The sequence below is a fragment of the Malus domestica genome, chromosome 10, assembly GCF_042453785.1.
Source record: "Malus domestica chromosome 10, GDT2T_hap1".
Classification (NCBI taxonomy): domain Eukaryota; kingdom Viridiplantae; phylum Streptophyta; class Magnoliopsida; order Rosales; family Rosaceae; genus Malus; species Malus domestica.
The window spans coordinates 19,820,365-19,835,198 of record NC_091670.1 but is presented as its reverse complement, the minus strand read 5'-3'; the positions used below and the strand labels follow the sequence as shown (position 1 = coordinate 19,835,198).

Sequence of the window (14,834 nt, the reverse complement as noted above, 5' to 3'; positions counted from 1 at the left end):
TCTCAACTTCTACCACGAAATATGCTTGTTGTCAAATGTAATATAACCACAGAGTATGCCCATGGTAGATTCAGATCTAACACCAAATGCGCATAGCCATTGTGAATTACAAATTGATCACAACCAATGCCCGTTATAAAAAAAAATTTCAAAAATAATAAAATATTGTGTGTGTGTCTATATATATAATACTTAAAAACAAAATTACATATTTGCTACAATATAATAATTACATAAAGAATTACATATTCAAATATTACAACGGTATACTAAGGCTAACAACAACACCGATGACATAGACCTCAAATAACAAGAACATTGTCACTTAAAGATTTCACATTTCTTTGAACACCTCCAAACAAAGGACTTCGAGAGTGAACTATTACCCACAATGCTTTGAGAATGAAGTATTGCACCTAATAATGCTTATCTGCATAGACATTAGCACATAGATCAAAAGAAAATATATTGGAATACTATAGGTGGAAGTACACATTTAATATCAAGAAAGAAAAGTGATTACCGAACGAAAAAAATTCATTGTGATAGACTCATACATTCATCAAATTACTCAAAATTCCACAAGCCTTCACAATTTTATTGTTTCCTACAACCTGCATAGAGTTCATATACTTGCATATATATAATTCTGACTCTTTCAGGTTCCCATCTTATCAAATTTACAATATTACAACACCCTCTTCAACATCTCTAGATTAGACAAGCAAGTAAAATCCATCATGAAACAACAATTATTTACAAACAGATACAAAATTGAAGCATCCACTGATCGGAAAAATAGACAATGAAATGTTCTCACACAACACCCCCTAAATCAAATAAATATCACCCAGTAACCCATTTGAAACCACAAATACATTTATCGAATTTTTAACAAACGAATTCCATTTTTTTTTTTTTTTGACCAACCGAATTCTTTACCCATAAAATTAAGAAGAAAAGCTGAAAACAAAAAAAAATTGAAAAATTGAAGGAATATACCATTTGTATGATCGAGGGCAATGGCCATGCTCTTTGGCGTGCTTGATGTGACAGCGCTCCTCGGGCAGAGCGACGAGGTAGGAGAAGATCGTGCCGCCGAACCAGACATGGAGGAGGGGATCGACGGAGCTGGTCTGGATGTACTTGGCTTGGTAGTTGTCCAAGCCTTTTTGCAGATTCTTCTTGGCGAAGTCGACGAACAGCATCGGCTTATTGTGGTTGGGCAAATCCTTCAGCTTCAATCCCTTGATCTCGTTGTAGAATCTCCTCATCGTCATGTGTGGTGATGCATTCGACAGAGAGAGAATAGGAAAACCCTAACCCTAGAAATCAGGAAGACTCGAGAGAAGAAATGAGGGGATTTGAGGAAGAGAGGGAGAGTGGTAGCCATAGATGTTTGAAATTTTGCTAAATTTTGGAAAGGAGGAGTTTTGCAGTAGTTGATGGGACATATTACAATTTGGATTTTCCTTCTTTATATTTTGATAAGTGTGCGGGAGTTGTGAAAATTTCAAATTTCAAAGATGTTGAGATTTTGTAAAATTTTGGTGTCCCGCCTCTTTAAGTTTGAAAAAATAAAAACATGTACAATTCTATCACATATTATGACGGTAGTAGATAACAAAAAGGTAATGTGGATATTAACAATATTGACCACTAGCAATGCCCGTGGTGACTTATTATATTTACAACGTGAAATTCTGTGTGTGGTCATTAATTGCTATTAATGTCTAAAATATCGATAATATCGACGAAATATCTTCGATATTATCGTTTTTGTGAGAGTCTGATATTTCTACACCTATCCACTTGATTATTGTCAATATATCGAGATAATATCGATAATATCGATATTATCGATATTATCAATATTATCGCGTCCTTCTTGAAGGCGACGCCGATGGAGTAGACGGCGATGGGCATGAGGGCCTTAAGCATCTGGATGAAAGAGATGGAGAGGAAGATGTAGGCAGAATTGGAGAACCAGAAGGAAAGGGCGTAGAAGGCGTCAATGGGTATGACCGACTTGAGGTAGAGGTCACGGGAGATGGAGACGGCGTCGACGAGGCGGAAGATGCGGACGAGGAGGAAGGCGAGGGAGGAGCAGAGGGAAAGGGCGTAGAGGGTGCCAATGGGGATGACCGACTTGAGGTAGAGGTCATAGGAGATGGAGACGGCGTCAACGATGCGGAAAATGCGGATGAGGAGGAAGGCGAGGGAGAAGCAGAAGGCCTATGGGAGAAGGATCGAGAGACTGAGGTCTCTGTGCGTGTGTGTGGAAGAAGGGAGAAAAGAGAAGGATCGAGAGATCTATGTGTGTGTGTGTGGGAAAAGGGAGAAGGGAAAAGAGAGAAGGATCGAGAGATTGAGGTCTCTATGTGCGTGTGTGGGCTCTCGATCTTTGTGTGCGTGTGTGGTGGCGTGTGAGAGTCTCTGACTCTGTGTGTGTGTGTGTGTGTGGTGGCATGTGAGAAAAAAAAAAGCATCCAAATAATTCAAAACCGTGTCTCTGACTTTTTGTCTCTGACTCTTGACAACTTTTACAACTTTTGACAAGACACAAAATAATGGTGGTTTCATCAAGATTCAAAACCGTGTGCCACGCGTGATATTCTTTCACATTCTCAAAGGTGGAGTATCAGATCATCACACATTTTTTTACCCTTCGAAAATTGAAAAACCTCTATTACACCTTTTCATTTCTTCATCTTCCCTTAGCCCTTTCAGAGCCATTTTAGAGCTTCAAACTGAATAAATGGATCTGCAGCTCACGCCACTCCAAATTAAATGTTAAATACCTTCTTTCTCTCTCATTTATTCACAGACGGCAAGCTGCAGAGGATCGTTAAGGTTTTGCTGCTACGTATGACATCGAAAGTTCCATATTTGTTACATTTGTGTAATTATTATTTTATTTTTGCTCCACGCAGATTCTATTTGACCTTTACACAAAGGGGTCCATATTTAAGGTAAGTTTACAAACTTATATTTATATTATTGTAATTTAAACAATAACAAAAAAATTTGTGGACTCGTGCATGTGATCTAAGAACCAAATAATACTTGCATGTTAATTTTTTGAAGTAATTAAGTAATGTTGTATAATTATTCCCTAGAATAATTTTAATATGTTTAATGTTATTTATTATTTTATTATCAAATTGGATTATTATTCATTAATATTAGGTTTTATTATTCCATATTATTTTTATAATTACTTAAATTCTTACAATCATTTTCTTTACTTCCTATTTAATACTTCCTATTTAATTCTTTTGTAGAATAACTTTACTTCCTATTTTCTTTACTTCCTATTTAAGATGTCCAATGGAGTTACTAAGCGTGATACAGCTTGGGAACATGGAGACCCAATAAACGGAAACAAAAATGGCACAATTTACAAATATTGTGGTCGGGTAATGATGAGTGGCGGAGTGACACGACTTAAGTACCATCTTAATGGATTAGATCCAGGAAATAATGTCCAATAATGTGATAATGTCCCCCCAGATGTGAAGGCATTCATCACCACATTATTAAAAAATAAAAAACACTAGAAGGAAAAGAAAACACATGGAATGGAAAATATTCGAGCTAGGCTACGAGGAGAAGTCATTGACCAAGCGGTTGACAGTGATGATGATGACGATGAGGACGAATGTGATGATGACATGGGACCTGAAGAACGACGCAGTTTCAAACAAGCATTACGTGCCTCCAAACAGTCAGCATGGGAAAAAGAACACCTTCATAAAATTCCTAATAGAGCACAAGGTTCCGGGACAAGTGGTGGTGCACAAATGAGATGGGGAGCAAGTGTTAGAGAATCACAACCAACACCACCAATAGCCCCAAGTTTATATAAGTCATCCAAAGCACGTCAAAAAGTGTTTGGAGTTATTTCACTGGAGGTAATGTGAAGGAGGGAATGGGGCGACTAATTAGCAAGTTCTTTATATATGAAAATGTCCTTGCTGAGAAGACATCATCACATCATTTAAAAAATATGGTATTAGGATGTCAACAGGCCGGTGTTGGAGTACAACCTCCCACTCCCTATAAGGTAAGAAACAAATATTTGGAAATGGAGTATAAAGACATTGGCGAGTATGTTAACAAGTTGAGGTCAAAGTGGGAAACTAATGGTTGCACAATCATGTGTGATGGATGGACTGGCCCGACTAGATTGTCTATCATAAACTTCATGGTATACTCCAAGGGACAGACAATTTTTTTAAAGTCTGTTGATGCTTCAGACCATATAAAGAACTACAAGTATATTTACAAATTATTGAGGGATGTAATCATGGAGGTGGGAGAGCATAATGTTGTCCAAGTCGTGACCGACAATGGTTCTGCATTTGTCAAAGCTGGAAAAAAGTTAATGAAGCATCATAATGTGTTTTGGACATCATTTGCAGCACATTGTATTGATCTCATGTTTGAGGCAATGAGGAAGAGAGAGAATATTGCTACTGTCTTAAAAAGAGCTACAACGATCACAAATTATATTTACAATCACGGTTGGTTGTTGGCAAAGAGCGTGAATTTTGCAAAGGAGAAATTATTCGTCCAGCTACCACTCGATTCGCCACCAACTATATTGCATTAGACAGCCTACTTAAGAAGAAAGCAGGGTTGAAGCAACTATTCACTAGTGAAGATTGAACCAACCACAATTTCAGCTACATAAATGCAGGTCGTATGGTGGAAAGTATGGTGCTTGATCATGCTTTTTGGACTTAATCAGAACATGTGTGCCAAGTGTTTGAACCTCTTTACAAAGTTACAGATCGTTGACACAGAAGTGTATCCTACTATGGGGGTAATATATGAGTTAATGCATGTAGTGAAGGATGACTTGAAAAGAAAACATGGTGCAAGGTGGGTCATAAAGATAATTGATGACCGATGGTATAAAACATTATACCACGATTTGCATGCAGCAGGTATAAATTATGTCATAATTTGCAATTCATTTCTTTAGTTGCATAAGTATTATTTCTCTTATTAGAGTATGTGTTTCTTTGAACAACATATTATTTGAATCCTCGATACCAATACAGACCCGGTGTTGGAGATGATGGTACCCTTATATGTGTTGTACATAATGTATACTCTAAATTAGACCCTGCATCACCAGCAGTTGGCTAATTTGGAAATGAGGTATACAATTACTTAAATTATAATAATTATATTGTTGGATTAAACTAACACGATTTATTGAATTCAGCTAACATGGTATAAAGATGCAAGAAGAACTTTTGGAGAACCAACATCAGTTGCTGCTCAAACAAAAATGTCTCCTAGTCAGTGTAAACATATTTCACTATCAGTTTGTAATAGAATTTGTTGGAGTTATTAGGCATATCAACATTGTTTTTCATTATAGCTGAATGGTGGATCATGTATGGGACTGATGCACCAACTGTAAGAAAGTTAGCAATCAAAGTATTATCACAAATAGCTTCCTCATTTGCTTATGAAAGAAATTGGAGTACATTTGCACTCATACACACAAAGCAAAGAAATAGGTTGGCTCATAGTAGGTTGGAAAAATTAGTTTATTGCTACTACAACATGAAGCTTCAAATTCGAGATAAGGAAGCAGAAATAGATCATGTCGACCGTGGTGACCATTAGATGTGTTTGATATTGTTGCTGAAGATGATGATACAGAGGGTAACCAACTTTATCAATGGATTAGACCTCTTCATTTAGATGATGATGAAGGCAACCCAGCTCTAAAAGTTGCTGAAGAAGCACGTAATGAAGGGATAAATGTAGAAAGAGTATTAGATGAGGAGGTGGGATCTAGTAGCCTTGACTCTTTGGAAGAACTTTTGCGCCCAATACCAAGAAACATTGGAATTCCACCTTTTTCCAATCTTACACAACCACAAGATCCTGCTAATACTAATGATAGCTTTACTACAAGATCAAGAGACTCATCTACCACCAGAGGTGGGAATGAGGATATAGTGGAGCTGGAGGTAGTGGTGGATATGGAAACCATGTTGGACCATTTCCCGGATTTATGAGCCCCTTCATTGGTGAGGCAAACTTCACGCATGCAACACAGGATGAGGACCATGGCAGTAGGCGGGCAGGACCAGGAATTGGTGCCATAGGGAAGGACTATACTCGTAGAGAAAGAGGCAAGGGAACTTTGTCAAGTCAAGAAGATGACTCGTTATTTATAACTTCGGACTCTGTTGAAGTGGGAAGTAGTAACTATGGTTATACTCATAACCAACCATTTCCCTACCCTTCATATCCCATTCCTGTTGGGATGGAATCGAGCGACTCATGGAAAGAATCCGAGACTTAATCTTCAAATGATTTTGCTTATGGACAACGTCAACCAATTTTGAATCCATATGGGTGGCATGTTAACAATTACATGCAAAACTATTTTGGGGATTTATCATTTGATGACTACTCTTTACAATACACTTACTCTACACATAGAGATGATGAAGATAGTGAAAATTTTGAACCTCATAGAAACTCTATGTGGTACTAAGTAACTTATGTATCTTACCATGCAATGTATAAAGTGTAAAATATTGTACGAATTCATTATATATAAATGATTATGGTGTGTATAAACTTCTTTAATTAATTACTACATATTTTCTACACTCACAATGTTTGTCAGCTCGCTATATAATCAACTTAAATCAGTTAAATCCATCATGCAATGCATTTCCTTCCAATTTTTTGTGATAAACTAATAGATAATTAACTAAATAAACATCCTGCAAAGTTTCAATAAAAATTTCCAAGTTTTGCTTACAATTTTCGTGGTTTTTATTAAATTTTTATCGATATCGATAATATCCCGATATTTCCATCGAAATTTCCGTATTTTTGGACTACCGATATTTCCGATATCATCGATATTTTAGACCTTGATTGCTATTTTACAACGGGTTAAGATTTGCTCGTGATAAAAAATTGTTATTCACCACGTGCTTATTATGCCCTTGGTAAATTTGTACTTTTTATAACAAGCTCATAAAGCCTGTTATAGATGAACTGTCGTCTTGTAGTGGAGTCCTAGTACAACAAGGAATCCTCAGAAGCTAGGTATACTTCGAATCAGAAAAGATGCCAAGAATCAAGCGATGAATTTGGGTAAGAGTGATGTTATTCCCATCCCAATGTCTTATTTTCCCATCCATCTTTTAATGAAATTTTTAATTACAAATTTTTCCATTTGCAAAAAGACTGATAAGGACATTAATTATCTTGTTTTGCTTAATTTTTTTTTAAAAAAGTTGGGCGTGGGAGACGATTTGTTTGCCTTAAACCCTACCTCATATTTTCATCTCCCTTCATTTAGAGAAAGTAAAAAAAATATCAACGGACTTAGAAGATGACTTTTTCATTGAACAGGTGAAAGTGACGCTTCTACGTAAGAGGTAGAAGATTATGTTTCCATTGAAAATGTAGAAGAATAATTTGTGTGTAGGTCATTTGAATTTGTCAATCATATGTTGAATTTGTCGTTGTCGAATTCTTTTGAATTTGGATACCTCTGTCATTTCCATTTGAATTTGCAGACCTTAATTAGTGGTTTTCTTTTACATATTATTTGTTATATTTTTTAAGAGAGAATTTTAGAATTTCATATGTATGTATATATTAAAGGTTATTTTGGGAATAATAGTGGGTGGGGAAATAGTATTTTAATTTTTTAACTTTTTAAGGTGGGTGGGATTATAATGTGAGTGGAAAATAAGACAATGAGGTGGGTCTGGCAGCTCTCTTTGGATAATTAAAGAGCTTGGTGCAGAATCCTACAAGTATTAGGATTGGCCGAGACCTATCTGGATTGGGTTAGGGAATTCTAGTGCGAGTGGGACTCTACCTCGGCGATGAGGAAATTGCTACTATAAATAGAGAGGGGTGGGCATCATTCAAAACCTTTCAAATCAACACACAAATCTGCCATGCGCAAACTCTCGCTCTATGTGAAACCTCTTAAAGACCTTGAGATTTGTATTTTCCTTTTTCCCACCAGCACATCTTCAGTTTGGATAAACAACACTGTGTTGGCAACTGGCAACATCTTCAGTTTAGATAAACAACATAGGAGCCGTAGAATCAGCCGACCGAGGAGCACCTTCAAATTGGATAAACATCATTGCTTCGAGATCGATTGGTTATCTATCCAAGTCTCAGTCAACAAGGATTTCCGAGTCCTTATTGGAAGAGGTCATCTCATCAGCTTTCTTGATGAAGTGAGGTGTTATCAGGTTATGACATTCAGCACATTGAACGCTAAATATTTATTGAACTTTGCAGAACTAGCAGCCTTGCCTTCAAGCTCTAGAACTTGAAGGCCAAGATGTGTTCCTTCCTCGACTGCAGTCGCAAGATTCAAAAGTCATCAGCGCGCCCAACGCCACATCAACATTCATTCATTCTCCGGCCAAGCTCTGCTGACGAGTTGGCACTCCCCACATTCAACCGAATGATATAGTTAGCTTATTAGTTATTCGGCATGTGCACCACGTAGGCTAAGTAGTTTTTAGAGTCAACAAGAATTCACAAGGAAAAGAAAAACAATTTAAGTTTGGATGGCTAATGTGCTTGAAAAGTTTAGCAATTTGGTTTATTTTTATGTTGAGGTATTTTTTGTAATTTAGGTAATAGGTTACCTAGTAGAATGAGAATTATGATTGCTTTCATATTTGTGACTAGGGTTTCAAGATTGCTTTCTTGTTTGTTTCAAGATTAGGTCTTTACAAATACGCCTCTTGTACTTTCGTAGGAATTAAATGGTAATAAGGTGTAGTCCTTCGTTATGTAATCGTCATGGTAACTTGTCATCTTCTCCTTTCTTGTGTATCAATAGACTCAAAATATGTTTAAAATTAGTTTATCTTCTTTTCTCATCCTTTCATTTGTTAACATATTTCATAATAGATGGTAAATGCACAAATATGTCCATCTGGTAATTGCAATTTTCTTTCATACCCTTTATAAGCTCAATTCTTATTTTGGGTGTGGAGTAAGATTGTAAGAATCAGTGTTCTGTTTTTCTTATAATAAGCTAGGAATAAAAATTCGAATTTCAATAGTTTTTCATGGTATTGGTCAAGTACCCAATAAAGTTTTCATTGGCTGTACCCCGAACATATTTGGAGTAAACCTACACATTTGTTTCTCAAACCCTATTATTGGGTTGCAATAAGAACCTTTGCTACGATATTATGATCTTTCACTTTCTACCTGAGTTGTATATATTGATCAATATCTCGAATTCTAAGAAGGTAGATCTTTGCATTGCTCCTATAGCTGCAGGTGCAGGTACCTTCACTAATTCATAATTTTTCATGCAGGACATGCAGGTCCATTGCAGAGACGATAAGAGCTGCTGAGACTTTGTCTTACGAATTGGGAACACTTGAAATTAAATGGCACTGGAGGAAGCTGGGACTCAATGTTACAACACAATAAGAAACAACATAACCCTTCCCTTCCTTCCTTTCCCCCTCTATTCTAATATGTTTGCAGGAATTGAAGGTTTTGTCTTGTAGGTGGTTGGAAGGGCAAATGATGTTTTCCCATACCTTTTGTATTCTTATCCAATTATCCGTACGTGCTTTTCTGCAACATGATGGAATGCAGTGAGGCAAAACATGACTAACCATCACTTTATATATATGATTTTAAATTGCTTGATACTCTTTTAGAATAATAATTGAAGTCAATACTCCTTAGTTACAGACGAATTGCAATTTAATAAAAGTGCATAAACTTTTCGTTTTGTTATTTTATAGTCACTCTGTAATATTAGCTTGTGATTTGCAATGAAAAAATAATAGCTTGTTACCTGTAAGTTATCAATCCGTGTCCTTTATTTTATTATATGTTTCTTTCCTTTGTTTTTGGTTTTTTGATTGACCGCATGGAAGACTCCTATTCCTGAATCCCCAAATTTAATAATCCAAAACATGTGGGAGGACTATTTTGACAACTTTGACATTGTAAATTCCCAAGTTCCATCTTATCTTTATCCTTTTTCAACCTTTTGAAAAGAAAACAAAGTTTTTATTTCAATAGGAATAGTTTTTAGGGAATAAGGAATGCCAAAGAATGACACATAATTGTGCATGAAATAAAGTCCAATGACAGCTTCACAGCAGACAAGCTTGGAGTGTGCAAAATTACAATAACAAATAGTTTTAATAAAAATAAAAAATTCGGATCCTTCCAAATGAGATACAGAAGCACAGATTAAACAAGATGGGGCATGTCCCATTGGGTCAGGGAGATTTCAGGCAGGATCTCCTGGGCTGTAGAGAAAAAGGATCATGAAAAATATGCATATCAAATATGCCAACATTTTAGTTTGGCCTTTCCCTCCCTCATTTTTCAACCCTTTTCTGTACTCTGATCAGACTGCCCATCACTCGTTATACTTTTACATCATCTTGTCTCTGGATTTTCATATGCATTTTTAAGCCCTAAATCTTTTAAGTGAGAAGAAGTATATTTATCATTCAGCATGCATGGATGGAGAATTTGTCTGGACACTAGGGACATTAAAGGGTCTTGTCCTATTATAATGTCTAAAGTTTTATTTTTTAATTTTTTTTTTCCAAAGGTTTTGGTTTTACTTCTGGATAGATTGATTGAAAGCATTATCTATACAATGCAGATTTGATGAGGGAAATCCCACCTAATCAAATGTGATGATTATTTAGCCTTTTTTATCATGTAATTTGTGAACTAGCCAAAGGAGGTAGGTGAATTCTTCATTTTTGTTCTTACTATTTGATTTAGCTGGTTTGATTAATAAAAAATTCTTAGGTGCTCCAGAGTACTCACTATTTTGGTTGTTTTAACAGTTAGATTTTAATTTTTATATTTTAACAATCAAAACATCTCAAATGCCGGGTTCTCCGAAGCACCCAAAAAAGTGCCTTAATTAATTATTGAAAAAATCTATAGTACATGAATTGTAGTCAGAAACTCCGAATCTGGAACAGAAACTCCAGATCGAATAGTAGTCAAAAGAAGACATGATACTAATTAAACCTTAATTTTTCTCACTTAATTGTTATGAAAAAACCATTTTTCGAAACTTGTTTGGAATTAGAAGCTTGGAATTGCTTAGAATTTTGGGTAGTTGTGATATGGAGACATGATTATCGCTTAAGGCCTATTTATTCATTCCTTAATTATTTACCAACTGATTTATTTTAGGAACTGCAATGGCATGGTAAAAATAGCATGATTTGGATCCATAAAAAATGGATTTCCCTTTCCCGCTCGATTTTTCTTCTCATGTACACCCCTTATTTATTTATGACAATGAAATCGAATAACGCAAATCAGCTTAAACAAACCAAAAAAAATAAAATAATTAAGTGTCTAAAAATCATTTAAAAAACTAAGTGCGGCATTGGATAATGGATGCACATAGATTGCCTAATTTAAAAGGCTTAGCCTTTTTCCAATTTGTTGAACAGAAGGTGGAGGAGTATATATAGTAAGTAAAAAATGCCAGCTCATTTGCACCACCTGCTAGTTGACGAATAAAAACAATTAAAGTTTGAAAGCATGAAGGTTTATTTCCAACTTCTCCTCTTAGGTTGTTTCCTATCGAATTGACAGGTAAAAGAAAAATATGAAAGAAAAGAAAGAAAAAAAAAGAACATGCAAGACCGCTTTTGAGATCGAAATTCCATCTACTTTTGGAGCCTCTCCTCCCACCATTCCCTACTCCTAGAGCTAGCAACTAATGCAGCAGCTGCCGTACAATCATGCAACTAGTAGAATACAAAGAGCAGAAGCTGAGTAGCTAGCTACCCTTGAAACCACCTGCATGTCAAGAATTTAAGAAACTCATTCAGTTTAAATAACACAAGGAAGTTAAAAACTGCAAAGTATTTGTAAACTAATGCATAAATTATAATAATGTTTTTCAAGAAAAAGGAAAAAGATGAGGACTCAACTGGTTATTTCCAGATGGAGTAGATTTTAAGAAACCACAGTGGTCTTGGTATGCAGATCTCCCCTGCAAGAACTTAATATTTTGATCAGTAACCATTTAAAACTATATAAAGCCAAAAACAAAATAATACAATTACTAAGCAAAAAATAAGTACCTGAAAATGTGTAGATGAGAAACCTTGTGAATAATCCAGAACACTGTCTCCAAAAGCTTGATTATTTGACACAATGAAGTTGTTCTGCAAATTAAATTCATAAAACCCATCAAATATAATCCAAACAAATAACATTAATGGATATATCAGTGCATGCTGATAAAAATTAGCCACACTAATGAAGTTGAGCTTAATTAATTAAATACTATTCACCTTGGAGTAGTTGAAGACAGGAGAGCTAGCAGTGTCATCTAATAAAGATGGTTGTTGTTGATCACCACATGAGCGCCTACCTTTTCCTTTGATATTATTTCTCTGCTGCTTTTTTCTTCCAAACTTCAAATTTCCAGCATCCTTGGATATTTGAGGAGGATAAAAACACCCATAATTATTGTTGTTGTTTTTTTCATCCAAGTAAATTTCATCTTCATTGAAATGTGGAGGCCCAGAAGATGCATCAGAAACCATTGATTGATCTTCTTCTTCATCATCCCCCTCCTCATCATGAATAACTTGTTTACCACAAAAATCAGGCTTGCTCTTGCAATTATTATCTCTACTGCGTGAAGCACTTTGATTACGAGAAAGATAATTAGAGTGCTCCAAGTATACAGTCCAACCAGACTCACAACCACTACTGCATTCTGAGGCCAACACATTCATTTTTTCTACTCTCCGTTTCACAAGCTATAATCTCAATGGTTTTTTTCCTTTTAATAACACAAAGACAGAGGGAGGGAGAGAGGTAAATATATATAGCTGAATATCAATACATCTCTCTAGTTAATTAATTAAGTAGATATTGACATATGATATATCTCAATGGAGGACTGGTGGAATGTGTCTGTCTATATTTGGACTTCGCACAACAAAAGTTAATGTAAATATATAGGAGGGTGTGGAGTGAATTTAAAAAGAAAGAAAATAGGTGAATAATTTGGACACAAATCTTAGACTTGTTTTGTCCTGACTCGGACTCGCCTATTTAATTTCCCATTCAGCTGTTTGTGAGAATGAATCAAAAATGCCAGTTGGGATGAGGATTAAATTGGTTGCATGTAAGAGAGAGAATTAAAATTAAAAGAGAAATGGCTAGAAAGAAAGAAAGAAAAATATGAAATAAGAGAGGCACAATATCCCTTCACATGCCAAGACAGCTACGCACTGTGTACCCTCTTAACAAAACTGGGTGTACACGTCCATTTCCCCTTCTCAGTATATGGACACCTATCCCTTCATATCAGTACCAGTCATTGCCTCTCTCTCGCTCGCTCTCTCTCTCTCTGTTGTTGGTGATGACGTTAGTGTTGGAAAATATTAGTATTTTGGTTTATTTGAATGTTTGGTTTTATGGACTTAACCCGTTAGAATTAGGTTTTTTTAGAGATTAGGGTTAGTTTATTATAAATAGGGTGCTTTGTTATTCATTAGAGAATAAGTGAGACACAATGTAGTCTCTTAGGGTTTTGTAGCCGTTTCGGCATTCTCAGTTTGTTTAATAATATTCTTATTATTTGTTAGTCTTGTTCGTTGCGCACTAATAACTTGGTTTCAGAGCAGGTTTGATCCTTCGGGATTTAATCTGCTTCGGGTTGGTATCTGTTTGCTTGTTTCCGTTGTCGTTTATGTTCAGATTATTAGTTGGTATTGATTGTTTGCAAGAAGAAAAAAAATTGTTCGTTCGTCTTTTGTCCCATGACTCTACTTTTGCACCTTTAAATGCCGCAGCCTGCAGGAGTATCTGCAAGTCTGTATTGCTACAAAGGAAAAAATGGGGAGTAAAAAAAAAAAAAGGAAGAAACAAGAAAATATTGGTTGCTTGTTTGAGGCCCATGCAGGCAAAGGGAAAAAAAAAATTGGTTGGATTTTTTGTTTGTTTGTTCGGAAGTTGGCATCGGCATTGGTATTGGTATCGGCATCGACATTGGTATTGGCATCGGTATTGGCATTGACATCGACATCGGCATTGGCATTGGAATTTGGAGGCTTGCATCCACATCTGCTTGTTGGCAAATTCATGTCGTGTACCGCCATGAGTTTGACGGGGGGTGTTGGAAAATATTAGTATTTTGGTTTATTTGAATGTTTGGTTTTATGGGTTTAGCCCATTAGAATTAAATTTTGTTAGAGATTAGGGTTAGTTTATTATAAATAGGGTGCTTTGTTATTCATTAGAGAATATGTTAGCCACAATGTAGTCTCTTAGGGTTTTGTAGCCGTTTCGGCATTCTTAGTTTGTTTAATAATATTCTTATTATTTGTTAGTCTTGTTCGTTGCGCATTCTAATATTCAACTATTAGCTTGATTGGATCTAGCATGGGAGTTTTTAGTACGAGATTTTTTGAGCTATCGTGTGGTCCTTGTAAATATGTTTTAGCAGATAAATAAAGCAAAGCAATTATATGTTCTGCATGTTATATTGAACTTAAAACTGCACATGCATAATCTTCAAGATACTTTCCTCCTTTCTATATTATTTGTTACCATATGTCTAGGGGTTTATTAATTTTAGTCAGAGTTAGGAGAGTGTCATGAAAAGTAATTCTACTAAGTTGATCAAAGACTTATCGGCATTAGTAATTGAATGAGTATTGCAAAGATGAATGCTAAGACTAGTTGCCTATGTGTTCATAAATAACAATCAAAATTTATGTGAATTTTACTGTGCATGCATGTGACTCATAGTTATCGATAGTCATCAA

At 35.7% G+C, this 14,834-nt stretch overlaps 1 protein-coding gene and 1 long non-coding RNA gene across 3 annotated transcripts; both read right to left on the bottom strand.

Moving 5' to 3' along the window:
* Positions 1-155: 155 nt before the first annotated feature.
* Positions 156-1,508, bottom strand: LOC103432347 (uncharacterized). Its single transcript, XR_528998.4, has 2 exons — positions 1,003-1,508; positions 156-430 (listed from the first exon to the last, which is right to left on the bottom strand). It is a non-coding gene; the product is annotated as an uncharacterized lncRNA (long non-coding RNA).
* Positions 1,509-11,568: 10,060 nt separating this feature from the next.
* LOC103432346 (protein SOB FIVE-LIKE 5-like) lies at positions 11,569-12,907 on the bottom strand. Of its 2 annotated transcripts, none has more exons than XM_008370533.4 (4): positions 12,345-12,907; positions 12,132-12,215; positions 11,979-12,049; positions 11,569-11,844 (listed from the first exon to the last, which is right to left on the bottom strand). In XM_008370533.4, the coding sequence occupies exons 1-4, from the start codon at positions 12,792-12,794 to the stop codon at positions 11,829-11,831; spliced, it is 621 nt and encodes a 206-aa protein (XP_008368755.1). In that variant the 5' UTR covers positions 12,795-12,907; the 3' UTR covers positions 11,569-11,828. The 2 variants fall into 2 exon arrangements, with proteins under 2 accessions (XP_008368755.1, XP_008368756.1); XM_008370534.4 differs by having other exon boundaries at positions 11,979-12,040.
* Positions 12,908-14,834: the final 1,927 nt, after the last annotated feature.